Below are 15,509 nucleotides of genomic sequence, written 5' to 3' on the forward strand. Positions count from 1 at the left end.
TGCAGCTTCAGGTATATAGGAGTCTGGGGGTGAGAATTCTTCTGGAGTCTCCTAACACTGCATCCAGGTCCTCTGTGTTCCCTTCTATGCCAGTGTCATGGGTCTGCTACCTAAGGGTTAACTTAGTGCAGAGTTTGCAGACTAATTGCAGTGATTGGCAACAGGCTGCCTTATTTAAACTCCTCAGCAGCATTATGTCTTTGCTGTCTGATCTGCAGCTTCCTGTGACCCCTGCTCCTGTTTACCTGCTTCTGTGATTGATCTGTATGACTCGGCTTGACTTTTGGACTCCCCTTGCTTTCTGCCTGCACCTGACCTCAGCTCCCCTCTGACCTTGAACCTGCATGCTCCTTTGGAATCCACGCGGCCTGCCTGTTGTTGACCCGGCCTGTGAACTGATCCGTTTGCATGTGAGCCCCCAGAGTGTGTGTGGACTCGGGCATTCGGTCTTCAGCCTGCCTGCTGTTTGGATTCTCCTACCTGCTGGTTGTCTCCTTTTAAAGCATCTGGGACCTTGGAGCTGCCATCCAACAACTGACCCGCCAGGCCCTCATACCATTCTGCTCTCCCGTGCCACCTGTCTGCTCTACCAGGCACCGCGAGTCAGATACGTAAGGGAGGCCTTCCTCTGCACTATCGGGCTCATCAGTCAGGTATGTGAGAAGTTGACAGCCAGGCATATGGCGATCCAACTTAAGTTTGGACTGAGGAGCTGGAGAAGAGGCTTGGTATTTTGGAGCCTTGGACAGAGATGTCTGTTCTAATGCCATTAGGTGTCCGAAATGCAGAAAAATAGGCCTATGTCAGATAGACCACTTGTGTGCCTGAAATGGCACTAGAATTGGGCACAGGGACAGTTGATACAATCTGATCCTGCATCTACATTCTGAGGTTGAGTGTTGTGCAAGCCTTTGGCATAGTGAATGTTAGTCTGAGATTTTGCCATGGGTCTTGTCAGTTTTCCACCATAGGTATGGGTGAGGATATTCCCCATGTGGGATACAGAGTAGGGTGCAGAATATAGGGTAAACATGCTCGAAAGGAGTATGCAGCAATAAAAAGGTTTAGAAGGGGTTTAGCATCCCCAACTGTTTTTTTTTTTTTTTTTTTTTGCATACATGAATGTACTTTGTAATATTCTGTTTTAAAGCAAGACAGCCTCGCAAAAAAAAAAAAAAAAAACGCTTTAGCAATACACACCAAGCTGAACATATGCAGCCTGTCCCCTGGCTCTGTATTATCAGATAATATATTGGAGACAGTGAAAGGATGGGAGGAATAGAGGAGACCTGATCAAACAGCCTTTTTAAACACAGTGCAGAGGATTAACCCCACAGTGAGTATAACAAGCATGCTTTACTGCATACATAGACTGATTTTACTGTTGTGGGTTTTGTAGCACTAAGCTTTCACCATAAGTCATGTTTTCCAAATTTCTACATACAGTAGTGGACTTCTGGAAACTTGTATATGCATGATGTGCAGAGCTGAAAATGAAATCAGGATTAATTTTTCTGTATCACTGTGCCAAATGCTGGAATCAGGGCTGTCCTCTATCCTTGGCAATCGGTTAAGAAAATAGATTTAAAACCAATCATACTATGGCTACTTTCTTTAGTTTAGAACAATGATAGAAGTCAAATTATTAAGAATGATCTTTATTAGGCTGCATAGCTATTAGGATAGAAAAACAGTATTGTAGATTTCTGTCAAACTTGTACGTCCTAATAATAATATACAAAATGTGCAGACTTCACAGTATAATGTCGCAATTTACAACAATACATTTCACAGAGGATGGATAGACAATTTAGGCCACAACTAAACTAGAAATATTTCAGGTATCTGATCAAATGTTTTTGATATGAACTTTGGCTTACTAAAAAACAAAACAAAAAAACCCAATAATAAAACATTGATTTTTGTTTTTTAGAACGAGGAAGAGATACAAACATGGTCTACGCCTCTACATATTATATTACTTTACAGTCTTTACTGCATGTAGCAGTGGGAAAGATGTATGATACAGTGTTTTGTTAACGTACATAGAGGGAAAGCTGACGGTATCCCTTAACTTGCTGGAGGTATGTGATTTTCTAAGCCAAGAGGTACATTTTGTCATTGAGTGCAAAGCTTGTTGCAATGCTGAAATGACTTGACCTGAGCTGCAGGCCACAGAAAAACTCAATGGAACTGCAGGATGTAGCTTTTTATTGGGGTCCCTGGTGCCTCTTCTGGTCTCTGATCCATACAGGTGGTGTAAAGCTCAGACTGCTGTGCACGCATGAAGACAGATTACACATGCTCTGAAGTAGTCACCAATTCAAACCACTGCCTGAGGGCATCGCTAAGGGTTTCCGGAAGGGAGTTCACATCTCGAAGAATGATGTAGAATGGAAATGGAAATTGCTCCATATAAGATATCATTTTTGGCATTTCTTTCGGATTGGTAAATATCGGCACTTTTATATCCAGAATGGAATCCTAAAAAAAAAAAAAAACCGATTTGTTAAAAGGTCAAATTACAATGAGATCAGATTGCTTATAATTTCCGTATTCAAATTTTAACTAAAGATATGTGGCCATATCATCCTAACGTGGGTGTAAAAAAAATAAAATAGGTTGGTTGCATCACTTGCAAATGATTGACTAGCTCTTCTCGAATATGGTTAAGACTTGGCTGAATAAACAAGGGCCACAGTAGGGAAGGCAGTAAGAAGCCAGGTGTCTAAATTTAATCTTAATAAATCTAGTGGCAAATTTACTGCAAAGGTGGCAGTAGAGAATAGGCTGCTCTGCTGGAAGTCTAATATTCAAGGCCTACTAATGCCCAATGTGCCTCCATATTGCAGAGAACAACAGTGGAAGGAAAAAATTGTCACCTCATGAAGTGCTCCTTTCTCCAGCTGTGCTCCAGTGAAAATATTAGGTTGTGTATGGTTTAGGGGTAAGGCAGATAACACTTTTACTGAAATGTTTGTCCATAAAATAACGAAATGGCATAGTTAACTTTATACATAAAAAAAAAAAAAATGCAAAATGACTTAGAGATATTGGCTTTACCTTGGACGTTGGGTTATCCAAAATTATAAATATTATAAAGATGTTTGCATTGCGGGCTGCTTGTACGGCATTTGTGACACGATCCTTTCCTTCCACAAATATTCCTCTTCCATCTGACACAATTATGAGGAGCTGGGCAGTTTCTTTAGGGGATATACAAAAGCTTATTACAAAGTACATACAGTACAGTAACACCAAAACACTTGTATAGATACTGTGGGCAGAAGCATAATACTCCAAAATAGCGGCATTATGGCTAGTACTCATTTTTTTTTTAATAGGGAAAGGAGATTAAAGTGGCTGTAAAGGCAGAAGAGGCTCTCTGCCTCCTCACTGACTTTTGCCGCAATCAATCACAGCCAGTAAGGAAGGAGTGCCCCCAAGCAAGCGGCTTGCTATGGGGGAACCCGGTGAGAGTGGGGGATACAGCCAGGAGTGCCAGTGGGGAATCCAAAAAGAAGTGCATCAGAGATGCTCTGTGCAAAACCATTACATAAAGCAGGTAAATACATGTGTACTTTAAAAGAAAAAAAAAAAAAGCTCTACTATCACTTTAATTGCCGTCATTTCTATGAATTTCAGTACTCAACCCTGACCTTTAGGGTTTTCAAAGGAGCCACTGTAAGCACTTACCTAAGCCAGTGGTTCTCAACTCCGGTCCTCGGGACCCACCAACAGGCCAGGTTTGCAAGATAACTAAATTACATCACAGGTGATCTCATTTGCTGCTCAGTGATTGTGGTATTCTAGTCTGCATCCCCCAAGGTAATACTTAAAATCTGGCCTGTTAGTGGGTCCCGAGGACCGGAATTGAGAACCACTGACCTAAGCAACAATCAAGGAAAATCACATCCTGATAATACATCTCATTACAGTGGTTTGCTAAATTTATTTTTTAAATTGTGTATTCAAGATTGCCCTAGTATTTCCAGACTAAGAAGAAAAAAGAAAAAGTTTTGACTTACTTGTAAACTACACCATATCTTTAAATACAATACATGACAAATAGTTGAGTATTCAGAGACCCTTAGGTGGTTGGGACACTGGCAAGCATTTAAAAGTGTGCCTCCTCCTTATAACCTTACCCCAAGAGTCCTCAGTTGTCCAGAAAACACCCTCAGATCTAGTGGAGTGAGCATGTAAAAGCGCAGAAGGGTCTAGTGAATGATGGAAGCAGTATGTCCCCTTAAGAGTTCCTGAGGTTAGGATGAATAGGGAGTTTGTCTTCCTGAAAGAAGCTGTTGCTTTGAGGTGGACTCTCATGGCTCTGACTACATTTAAACAGTGAAAAGTAAGCACCTTTGGGTGCTTAGGAGCAGGGCACAAAGATGGCATGACTGGGTCTTCCCTGAGGTAGAAGATTGCTACCACTTTAGGAGGAATAGATGATCTTGGGCATAGGACTACCTTGTTGTCGTGGGAGAATGAGAAATGGCTCCTAAGAATAGAGAGACAGTAACTCAGCCGCACGTTTGGCAGATGTGATAACAGTAGAGATCTAAGGAAATTTCCCTGATGGGCTCAAATGGTGGTTTCTGCAGGGCAGAGAACAAGATTGAAGTCCAGGGGATGCATGGGGTGCTGTAAGGGGGCCCTATCTAAGATACTTTCCCTTGTCAATAAACCTTTCTTCAAACTGTGAAGCCAGATGCACTGACTGCCCCTCTAAAACTGGATGTCCCAGCTTCGGTGACTTCTGACACTGGCTTTGAGCTCCAAAATGTTAATTGGAAGTTCAGAATGCCCCCAGGGAAAAAATACCTAGGCCTGGGAAATGATCTAAGATGGATCAAGCGCACATTTCTGAGGATCCACGCAAAATTATGCAGTCTGCACAGTCCATTGCAGGTTAGCATTCAAAGCCCACAATGTGGACACTCAGAGCGGAGAGTCATTACAACAGGGGCAAAGACTTTTATGAAGACATGAGGAGCAGGTGACAGGCAAAAGGTCAGGGCCACAATCTGAAAATAACAGTCTCTCACCTGAGTATCTGTCACAAGCCCATCAGAGTACCCGAGTACCTCTCTGTATCCCAACAGAGTACCCGAGTACCTTTCTCCACCCCATCAGAGAACCCAACTACCTTACCTCTCTGCAGCCTATCAGAGTACCCAAGTACCTCTCTGTCGCCCATCAGAGTACCTGAGAACATGTCATCAGCCCATCAGAGTACCCAAGCACCTGTTATCACAGTACCCGGGTACCTGTCTCCAGCCCATCAGAGTACCCGAGTACCTTTCTGAAGCCGATCAGTGTACCTGCGTACCAGTCTGCAGCCCATCAGAGTACCTATCTGCAGCTCATGCCTCCTAGATTATGTGTTGGGGTGTTTGCTTTCCAAAATGAGGTCATATTGTGGGGGTTTCCATTGTCCTGGTGCTCCGGGGCCTTCAAAAGTGTGATTGGTTGTAATAAAATTATGAAAATGAAAAATGGGAACCAGGGGCCCCAGGAGCACCAAACACAATTCCAGCAGGAAGGGGGGCCCTGGCAGGAGCCCCCACTGGGTACAGCCCCCTCCCAAATGTCGATCGCCTGGTCGCCAGCAGGGGTGCTGCTCCCCACCCCCATCTCGCCACTCCAGACCAACCCAGAAGGTATGGCCATCCCATGGGGGAAGGGGGGGTACAGGTCTGCAGAGGACCATCGAGAAGGGGGGAGTCCTGCATGAGAAGGAGGGGAACCCGGGGGTCCAAATGTCCCAGGGAGGAGCCCACATCCATTCAAAAACTTCCAGGGTTAGAGGGGTGACAGCTACTTCCCATACTAGGAACAGGGTGGGCACCGCTCCTGACCACAGCTCCATCGGAATAGGGGTGGATGTCTGCCAGGAGAAACGCTGCGACTCAGGCCGAGGCAAGGCCATATGCGTCCTTGCGCGAGGCGTTTAACTCGCAGGCCAACCCCGTCCAGTGAGGCTACGTTGTGTCCGACCTAGCATGGAGCGGAAGCCTGCACGCGCTTACTGGCCAGACTGGGGGGACCCTCTGGATTCAGATTATTTAGTCCATTGCCCAATCCAGCAGCTGATTGTTATTTTGTTCCTGTGAGAATCTACTATGATAGGAAAAAAAATTCCATGTAAGGAAAATAAATTGCCAGGACAAGAGATCCCAGCAAGGAACTAGGTCCTTACTCCTGATTAGGCAGAAAAAAACTGAATGCCTATAGCTGAGAGTGGGAGTATACTCCCTGGGACTGCTCCATAGGCGTAGTCAAGCTTTTTCCTGCCTAGTATCCTACTCCTGTAGGGGGAAGCTTAACCCAACTGTTAAGAAGATAAGGAGCTGTGTACGTCAATGAACGAAAGAGAAATGGGATTTTTGACTTACTGTAAAATCCATTTCTCTGATGTTTGACGGACACAGCTCCTAATCTTCATGACCATTGGATTATACTGCCCCCTACAGGAGTAGGACACTAGGCAGAAAAATAATCTGTCTATGCCTATGGGCAGTCCCAGGGGGTTAACTCCCCCTCTCTGCGATAGGTACTTAGTTTTGTTACAAGCAGTGTCAGAAGAATTACAACTCCATAAAGGGATGGGTGCTGTGTCCGTCAATGAACTTTAGAGAACTGGATTTTACAGTAAGCTAAAAATCCTATTTTCTCTTTCGTTCACTGATGGACACAGCTCCTGATCTTTATGACCATTGGGACATCCTAAAGCAGTGTTAAACATGAGGAGTGGGAACAGCAAAAAAATTCCCAAGGCTAAACAGTAGCCAACCAGGCAACAGGAGCTCAACCAAAAATAACTGGAGCCAACCTGAAAAAAGCAATACACCCTCAAAGATGATCAGGTCCTCTAAACAGCCTGCAAAATCTAGTAGCAAAAAGAAGCATCTGCAGATGCCAGCACATCCACTTTATAGAACTTTGTGAAAGTGCGCACCGACCACCAGGTGGCCGCCTTGCAAACTTGCAGCACTGATGCCTGATGGAAGGCCCAGGAGGTACTAAGCGCCCGAGTAGAGTGTGCCTTGACAGGGAAAGGAGGAACCTGACCTCTGATGGAATAGGCCTGAATAGCCGTCTGTCTGATCTGGAAATTATCGTAGAGGAAGCGGACAACCCTTTCAGAGGCCCATCCATGAGCACAAATAGTAAGTCTGACTTCCTAAAAGACTCCGTAGCTGCCAGGTACACCCCAATTGCCCGGACCACATCCAAGGCATGCAAGTCAATTTCCTTCGGATATTTTGGCCTGGGACACAGGGAAGGCAACACAATGTCTTCATTCAAATGAAAATCAGAGACAACCTTTGGGAGGAATGACAGGATAACGCCGCCATTTATGACACCCTGCAGGCAGAGGTGATAGCCACCAAAAAAAAAAAAAACACCTTCTGAGACAGCATAAGCAAGGGAATCTCTCGAAGATTCTCAAAGGGAGGCTTCTGGAGGACCGAAAGCACTGTTTAACTCCCTGTTGAAGGAAAGTCAAGATTCGAGCCACTGAGAAGGAGCGAGGATGAACCTCAAGAGACTCACACCACGTAAAGGACGTCTTCCACGTACGATGGTACTAGAAGTAGATTTCCTAGCTTTTAACAGCTTTGGAATCACCGACTAAACCTCTATCCATCAGCACCTGGCATTTAACAGCCAAGCCATCAAAGCCAGCGACTGTAAAGCAGGATGGAAAATTGGTCCTTGGGACAGCAGATCCTCCCTGAGAGGAAGCTTCCAAGGAACGTTGGCGACCAGCTGCACCAGATCAGCGTACCAAGCCTGGCGAGGCCAGTCCTGAGCCATTAAGATGACCGCAGTCCCTTCTAACTTGATCCTGCATAGAAGTCTTAGCAGAAGCTGGAGGAGGAGGGAAAGTGTAAATCAGACTATACTAACCCCATGGGCGCGTCTGCCAGAGTATCCCATGACCGAGCCACAAACCTCTGCACCTGTCTGTTGAGCTGAGACGCAAACAGATCCACTCCCCTTGGTCCACGCCTGCTGACTGAGGTAATCTGCCTGCCAGTTTTCTACCACGGGAATGTGTACGGACTGGAGCCAACTGTTCTGCCCACCTTAGAATGCCGGCTACCTCCAGAGCCATCAGGACACGTTTTGTACCCCCTTGGTGATTGACATAAGCCACAGTCGTGGCAATGTCCGATTGAATGTGCACTGGACATCCCTGAAGATGATCCGTCCAATGGTCCAGGCACAGTCTGATCGCTCGGAGTTCCAAGACGGTAGTCTGGACTCTTTCAGTGTCCAGATCCCCTGAGCAGAATTTTTGCAGAGGACGCATCCCCAGCAGGACAGGCTGGCATCGGTGGTGACTATTCTCCAATACAAGGGGAGGAAGGATTTGCCCAGCCAAAGCGCCGGAGAATGAAGCCACCGTATCAGGGACTAATTAGTTCCCTGGCTCAGCAAGATCTGATTATCCAGAGACTGCAGAGTCTTGTCCCATTTGGCCAGAATCTCCCTTTGCAGGTACCTCGTTTGGAAATGTGCAAACGGAACCACCTCGAAGATGGACACCATCAGGCCCAGCACCTGCATGCAAGTGCCGGAGGGATGACCATCTGCTTCACAGCAGGAGACAAATTGCAGCCTGCAATTTCTGGAGTTTGTCCAGAGGAAGGAGCACTCTGGCTAAGGCTGAGTCAAGAGTCAGACCCAGATAGTCCAGCTTTGTGGATAGAACCAGAGCAGACTTCTGAAAAATCAAAATCCAGCCACACTCCCTCAGAGTTTGTATGGTGATTTCCAGGTTTTCCACCAGAGCAGTAGGAGACTCCGCTCACAGAAGGAGGTCGTCCAAGTAGCCCAGTACTGCGATCCCTGTTAGCGTAACAATGCTAACATGGGGGCTAACACTTTTGTGAAGACCCGAAGAGCAGAGGCGAGACCAAAGAGTAACGCCACAAACTGATAATGCTCCAATATGTGACTGGCACATATTGGAGTGTGAAGGTAAGCATCCTTGATGTCGATAGAGGCAAGAAAATCAAAGCAACAGGTCTTGTACCACCCCAAACAGACCCTGTAAGTGGTCTGGGAACAGGCGCAAGTTGGAAGGAAAGAACCTTGTCGGGGGACAAGAGCGGAACTCGATCTTGTAGCCGAACAGATAGACTTCGAGGACCCACTTGTCTTGTAGCAGGGAAGTCCACGGGTCCGGAAACCAGCAAAGACGTCCCCCCACCGCCGATACGGGTGAGGGCGCACCTTTATGCTGAAGGAGCCTTGTCTGCGGGTCTGGAAAAGCCTGCTTTTGGCTTGCCAGAACAGGTTCGTTTGGATTCTTCAGGAAGCCCTGAAAGGCTTCGAGCCCTTGTCAGTCGACCCTGAGGGACGGAAAAACTTCTGAGTCGAGGAGGGCCAACGTCTAAGACGAGGGTCCCTGCCCTTAGTAGCCCGAGGAAGAAAAGTACTCTTTCCCCCAGTAAGAAATTTAATGATGTCATCCAGTGTAGCCCCAAACAGGCAATCCTCTTGAAAGGGGAGATCAGTCAAGGTCTTTTTAGAAGTCTGGTCGGCAGACCAGCACATTGAAGCCAAAAGACACGCCAAAAGACCACTGCCAAAACAGAGAGCCGAGCCACTATGGGAGCTGCATCCAAAGAGGCATCACAGATAAACTGCAGCCCCTGGACCAGCTTGTCCGCCAGCTCAGCAAAGGCAGGGGGGAGCTGTTCTCCCTCCTGGTCACGACGTAAAAGCTTAGCCCACTAGGTCAGAGTTTACATCATCAGGGCAATAGTGACTACCGCCCTTGGTGCCGAACCAGCCAGAGTGTACATATTGAGGGCCACAGCCTCCGCCTTCCTGTCAGCTGAATCCTTAAAGGCTGGGGACTCTTCAACCGGAATCATGGTTGCCTTGTTCAATCTTGAAACCAGAGGGTCAACCACTGGTGAAACAATCCACTTCTTAATAAAGGACTACTCATAGGGGTAACGCCTAGTAAATCGCTTAGGGACCCCAAGGGGACACTTTGGTCATCCCCACTCTTTGTCAACACTTTTGTCAAAATAGGCAGGGAAAGGAAATACCTTTGCCGCTCTAGATGGCTTGCGAGTGCCAAAGGGAATCTGCGCCTCCATCGCAGCTGCATCCTCCATCTTCAAGGTCTCACACACAGATATAATCAGTGCTTCCACCAGCGCCTTTTCGTGTGCGGTTGCATATGTGGAGGAATCATTCTCACTACAGTTTTATTCAAAATTATTCAACCCCCCCAATGCTGTAAAGGGTTTTAGGGAATTTAGTGTACATTTGTAATTGTATTCAGAATGAAATCCTACAAGGACTTCTTAAAGAACTATATGCAACTAAAATGACATCAATTGGTTTTGTAATACAGTAGTAAATGTTTATATTGTGAATTCTTCATTGACACAATTATTCAACCCCTTAAAAACTACCACTCTGAAGAACAGAGGTTCATTGAAGTGTTTTCAATCAGGTATTGAAAACACCTGTGGATGTCAGGGAGCAGCAATAGAGCCTAATAAGCACCAATTAGGCAGCTTTAAAATGACTGTGATACTCAGCTCCTTCTAGACATTTATTGGTGTGGTTACAAACATGGTGAAGTCAAGAGAATGGTCCAGGAAGACAAGAGAAGAGGTGATTACCCTTCACAGGAAGGGCAATGGCTATAAGAAGATTGCAAAGATGTTAAACATACCAAAAGACACCATAGGAAGCATCATTCGCAAATACAAGGCAAAGGGCACTGTTGAAACGCTACCTGGTCGTGGCAGAAAGAAGATGCTGACTTCGACTGCTGTGCGCTACCTGAAGCGTAGAGTGGAGAAAAGTCCCCGTGTGACTGCTGAGGAACTGAGAAAAGATTTGTCAGATGTGGGTACTGAAGTTTCTGCTCAGACAATACGGCGCACACTGCGTAATGAAGGCCTCCATGCCAGAACTCCTAGGTGCACCCCCTTGTTGTCTCCAAAGAATAAGAAGAGTCGACTGCAGTATGCCAAAAGTCATGTGGACAAACCACAGAAGTTTTGGGATAGTGTTCTGTGGACTGATGAAACAAAATTAGAACTGTTTGGGCCCATGGATCAACGCTATGTTTGGAGGAGGAAGAAAAAGGACTATGAAGAAAAGAACACCTTGCCTACTGTGAAGCATGGCGGTGGGTCAATCATGCTTTGGGGCTGTTTTGCTTCTGCAGGTACCATGAATTCTCTTCAGTACCAGGAGATATTGGATGACAATGTGATGCAGTCCGTCACAAACCTGAGGCTTGGGAGAAGTTGGACCTTTCAACAGCACAATGATCCCAAGCATACCTCCAAATCCACTAGAGCATGGTTGCAGATTAAAGGCTGGAACATTTTGGAGTGGCCATCACAGTCACCAGACTTAAATCCGATTGAGAACCTCTGGTGGGACTTAAAGAAAGCAGTTGCAGTGCACAAGCCTAAGAATGTGACTGAACTGGAGGCTTTTGCCCATGACGAATGGGCGAAGATACCCGTAGATCGCTGCAAGACACATGTGTCAAGCTATGCTTCACGTTTAAAAGCTGTTATAACTGTAAAAGGATGTTGTACTAAGTACTAAGTTTGAATGTCACTTGGGATGGAATAAAACGGATAATGATGTGAGCACAGAAAGACATTTGTGGTTATTTCATTATAAATGTTATGTTCTATTTGTCTGACCTACACGTGCCTCTTTGATTTAATTGTAAGCAGGATGACTGAATGATCAAAATCAATGTCAAACTGGCCAAAACAATTTCAGTGGGGGTTGAATAATTTTGAATAGAACTGTATCTGTGGACTCTGGGCGCGTGGTCCCAGATTTAGCAGGGTGACCCACGTCCACGGCAGCCGAATCAGAATCTGATGAGACAGATAAGGCAGGGGGCGCTTTTTGCTAGCCCATCAGCCACCTCCACCCAGCACACAAAGGACTCCAGGACTGCCATCAGTGCATTGACAGATGGTCGGGACCCGGAAGGCCCCGCAGACTCAGATGGGGAGATGTGCTCCAAAGACTCGAGTCACCAAGGGGACCCCACAAAAAGTGCCAAACACTGCAAAGGGACAATCCCCACCGCGCTGGTAGCACCACCTGGTCGCCAGGCACAAAGCACCAAGCGATCCTCAGCAGAGAGGGAGAGAACCCCACCAGACTCACCACTCAGCAGAAACAGGCACCTAAAGCCACCAGGATAATCTGCACTCCACGTGCTGCGATCAGGAAGTGAAACGATCCAGGAGTCAGCATCAGGGGATGAGGGGGGCTCCCACAGGGCTCCACTGTCCGCTGGCCGCTGCTATTTTCAATGGCCGCCGGACTACACAGACATGGCCGCCGTGCATAGAAACACACAGGCTACAGCAAAAGGTCCCAAGGAGGGGCCCATGTCCACCCCAAAACCCTCCAGGAGGAGAGGGGGGACAGCTATTCACCATACCAGGAACCAGGCAGGCACTGCTCCAGACAGAACCTCTTCTCCAACGAAATGGGGGGCTGTCAGCCAGAAGGAATACTGTGACCCGGGTCGTATGCAACCTTGCAAGGCGTTTAACTTGCAGGCCAGCCCCCGTCCAGTGGGGCTATGTCATGGTCGACCTAGCGCAGAGCTGAGGTCTGCCACTCTCGCTGGCCAGGCTGAGATGACCACTGGATCTAGACTACCAGCCTGTCGCCCAGTCCGGCAGTTGATTGCAGATCTCACAGGAATAAAACAAGGAGAAAAATTTCTATCTAAAAAGAATAAATTGCCAGGACCAGAGATCCCAGCAACGCACTAGGTCCTTACTCCTGACTAGGCAGAAAAAAACTGAATAACTATAGCAGAGAGAGGGAGTATAACCCCTGGGACTGCTCATAGGCATAGCCGGAATCTTTTTTTTGCCTAGTGTCCTACTCCTATAGGGGGCAGTATAAACCAATGGTCATGAAGATTATGAACGGTGTCCATCAATGAACGAAAGAGAAATCAGGATGTGCAGGTAGGCATTATTGATATCCACTGGCACCAAGAAGTCCCTTTGATGAAGCAAAGCAATCACCGACCAAGCAGACTCCATCCTGAATTTTTCTTTTTTCAGGAACTTGTTGGGAACCTTGAATTCTAGAATGGGCCAATGTTTGTTTAGCTTGGGAGATGTGAACTGGTTGGAACAGAAGCCACAAGACCTCTCCTCTGCCGGCCTAGGTGTGATAACCCTTTTGAAAAGCCAAATTTACAGGGCCACAAAGGAAACCGTTTTTTTGTGAAACCGAAGATACCGTTGAGCGCATAAAGCGTTGAGGGGAAAGCAGCAAAACTTCAGCTTGTAGCCTCTGGACACCACAATGCAGACCCAGTTGTTTAAGACTTCTTGAGTCCAAATATCCACAAATGCCAACAGACAGTCCCTCACCTTAGTGAGTGGGGATGTTCCTTGACTGCGAAGAGGATTTGCTTCCAGAACTAGACGCGTTCCGTTCTTCTTAAGGAATTGGAATGTGGGTTTCTACTTAGAGCCTGAAGGTGTTTGCTTATGAAAGCAACTCATCTTGGAAACCGAAGGTGTCAATGGATTGACACACAGTCAATCTCACAGTGCTACAGTATTGATTTGCATTTACTCGTCACTAAAGTAAAGCATGGTTCAGTGAATAAGGACTGTCCTCACAAGCCAGGCAGTGAGATACAAATGCAAACCAGCATTACTTAGGTGCACACACCACGAGTGTGTGAAGGGTTATAATTATTCCTAAAAAAGAACCTAAAGCTGTAACAATAAATGTACATGCTATTCAGTCAGATGCATGTGTATACTCTGAACATGACCTTGATTGCATCTAAACATGACAACTTGGGTAACTTCCTCTCACTGAGAGGAAGTTAAAAATGTTCAAAGTTTGAGCTGCTTAAAATCATTAATACTTGACATGTGAACTTATTTCCAGATATCGGATAGGTGTATCCCTTAACCCTTGGAAAATATACCACACAATTTAAAGTTGACATAAGGGATGGTACGAAGATTAATTACACATTCCTTTTAGCTATATGTGAAAGATGGAGCTCACCTGGATTAGTGCCCAGAGAGAACCGTTGTGCAGCTTCAAACATGGGGACTGAGGACTCCAAAAACTGCACACAAAACAGAACATTTTTGCATTAGACTATACACCTCAAATACCCAGCCTCCTAACCAAAACATTGTGTTCCGTTACCTGGGCAAGCAAGGTCTTCTTTTGCTGGAACTTGCACTGACTGAGGATCCTGGATCCAGACTGCTCGCTAAATTGTTCATGGAAAGGATGTAAAAGCTTGACGCTCTCTCCAAAACTAAATGTAAGACACGGTTAGTGGTAGATTAACCATAGTTTACAAAACAAACTTTTTTTTTTTACTATCCTAAAGGCTAATCAAGATGAGCTAATCTTGCAATCTTGGCTAATCTTGCCTACATAATTTAGTCATCAATTTGTTTTTCGAGTGCTGGGTTCTGTCTGCAAACCTAATAGACCAAAAGAACATTTGATAAGTGACTAGGGGAGGGTAGATACAAACCTATAAACCGCAATTTGTCCCACTTCAAGTAGAGTTAATGCATTTCCAATCACAGCTAATGCTTCATACGCCAGCTGAAAAAACAAAAAGGAAATTATTGTAATTCTAAAATAACACCAGACTGGGAGAAATGTGCTGCAAAAACACAACCAATGAGTTATTACCTGTTTAGAATGGTTATCAACCATACTGGCAGAATCATCAATAGCTAGACAAATCTGGTACTGACGCTTGCTGGGTTTTGTTCTCCTCAGCCAAATTTTGTCCTTTCTAAACTGACTGGCAATGTATGGAATCACCTTCCGCATATTAAGCCTCTTTCCTGTCCGGTAATCACCTCTGTAAAGTGAAACAGATGCTTAGTAGATACAAGACTCCATTTAATCAGTTATTTGTCAAACAGTTCTGACAGTATTGGAATAGTGTAAGGGAATATTAAAGCATGTCTCCAAACAGCAGCAGACTGCTTTTGTTATCAGAAATATTACAATTGAAGACAAATTCAAGGCTAGACATCAACAAATTAAAGATTAACATGGTTATTAGCCTTGGAAACTAGGTACGCGGTTTACAATATGGTCTACATTTGTTTTATTGGTATGTGAACATTATACTTACTTTAGCTTGGCTGCCTGTGTTGGCTCCAATATGAGCCTCAGTTGCTCGCACAACTGCTGAGACAGAGAACCGGTGAGCAGGAGGTATCTCTGCCACATTTCAGCTGCTGCTTTCTCCTAAAACAAAAAAAAAGAGAAATAGCAGCTGCTTGTTACACACACATAAGCCATGGAATGCAAAACTACAGTTTAAAAAGTTTCTCTAGGGGACACCAGCAATGACATTTGTCTGTGGGAACACTCTTGGCTCTCACCCACACTGCCAAGAAGTCTTGCACAGTTACTTGACTGAAATAATCGCAACCCACATTGTAGGTGATCATGTT

General features: G+C 45.6%; 1 protein-coding gene across 2 annotated transcripts in view; it reads right to left on the reverse strand.

Moving 5' to 3' along the window:
- Positions 1-1,637: 1,637 nt before the first annotated feature.
- MDN1 (midasin AAA ATPase 1) overlaps positions 1,638-15,509 on the reverse strand; it is a 902,759-nt gene continuing 888,887 nt past the window's right edge. For both annotated transcript variants that reach the window (XM_082250237.1, XM_082250236.1), the window contains exons 96-102: positions 15,185-15,300; positions 14,731-14,905; positions 14,567-14,640; positions 14,227-14,341; positions 14,080-14,143; positions 3,064-3,206; positions 1,638-2,484 (exon numbers count right to left, since the gene is read on the reverse strand). In XM_082250237.1, the coding sequence (XP_082106363.1) occupies positions 2,296-2,484; positions 3,064-3,206; positions 14,080-14,143; positions 14,227-14,341; positions 14,567-14,640; positions 14,731-14,905; positions 15,185-15,300 (876 nt within the window). In that variant the 3' untranslated portion in view covers positions 1,638-2,295. The remainder of the gene's footprint in view (positions 2,485-3,063; positions 3,207-14,079; positions 14,144-14,226; positions 14,342-14,566; positions 14,641-14,730; positions 14,906-15,184; positions 15,301-15,509) is intronic.

The sequence above is a fragment of the Pelophylax lessonae genome (genome assembly GCF_965119305.1).
Source record: "Pelophylax lessonae genome assembly, chromosome: 3".
Classification (NCBI taxonomy): Eukaryota; Metazoa; Chordata; class Amphibia; order Anura; family Ranidae; genus Pelophylax; species Pelophylax lessonae.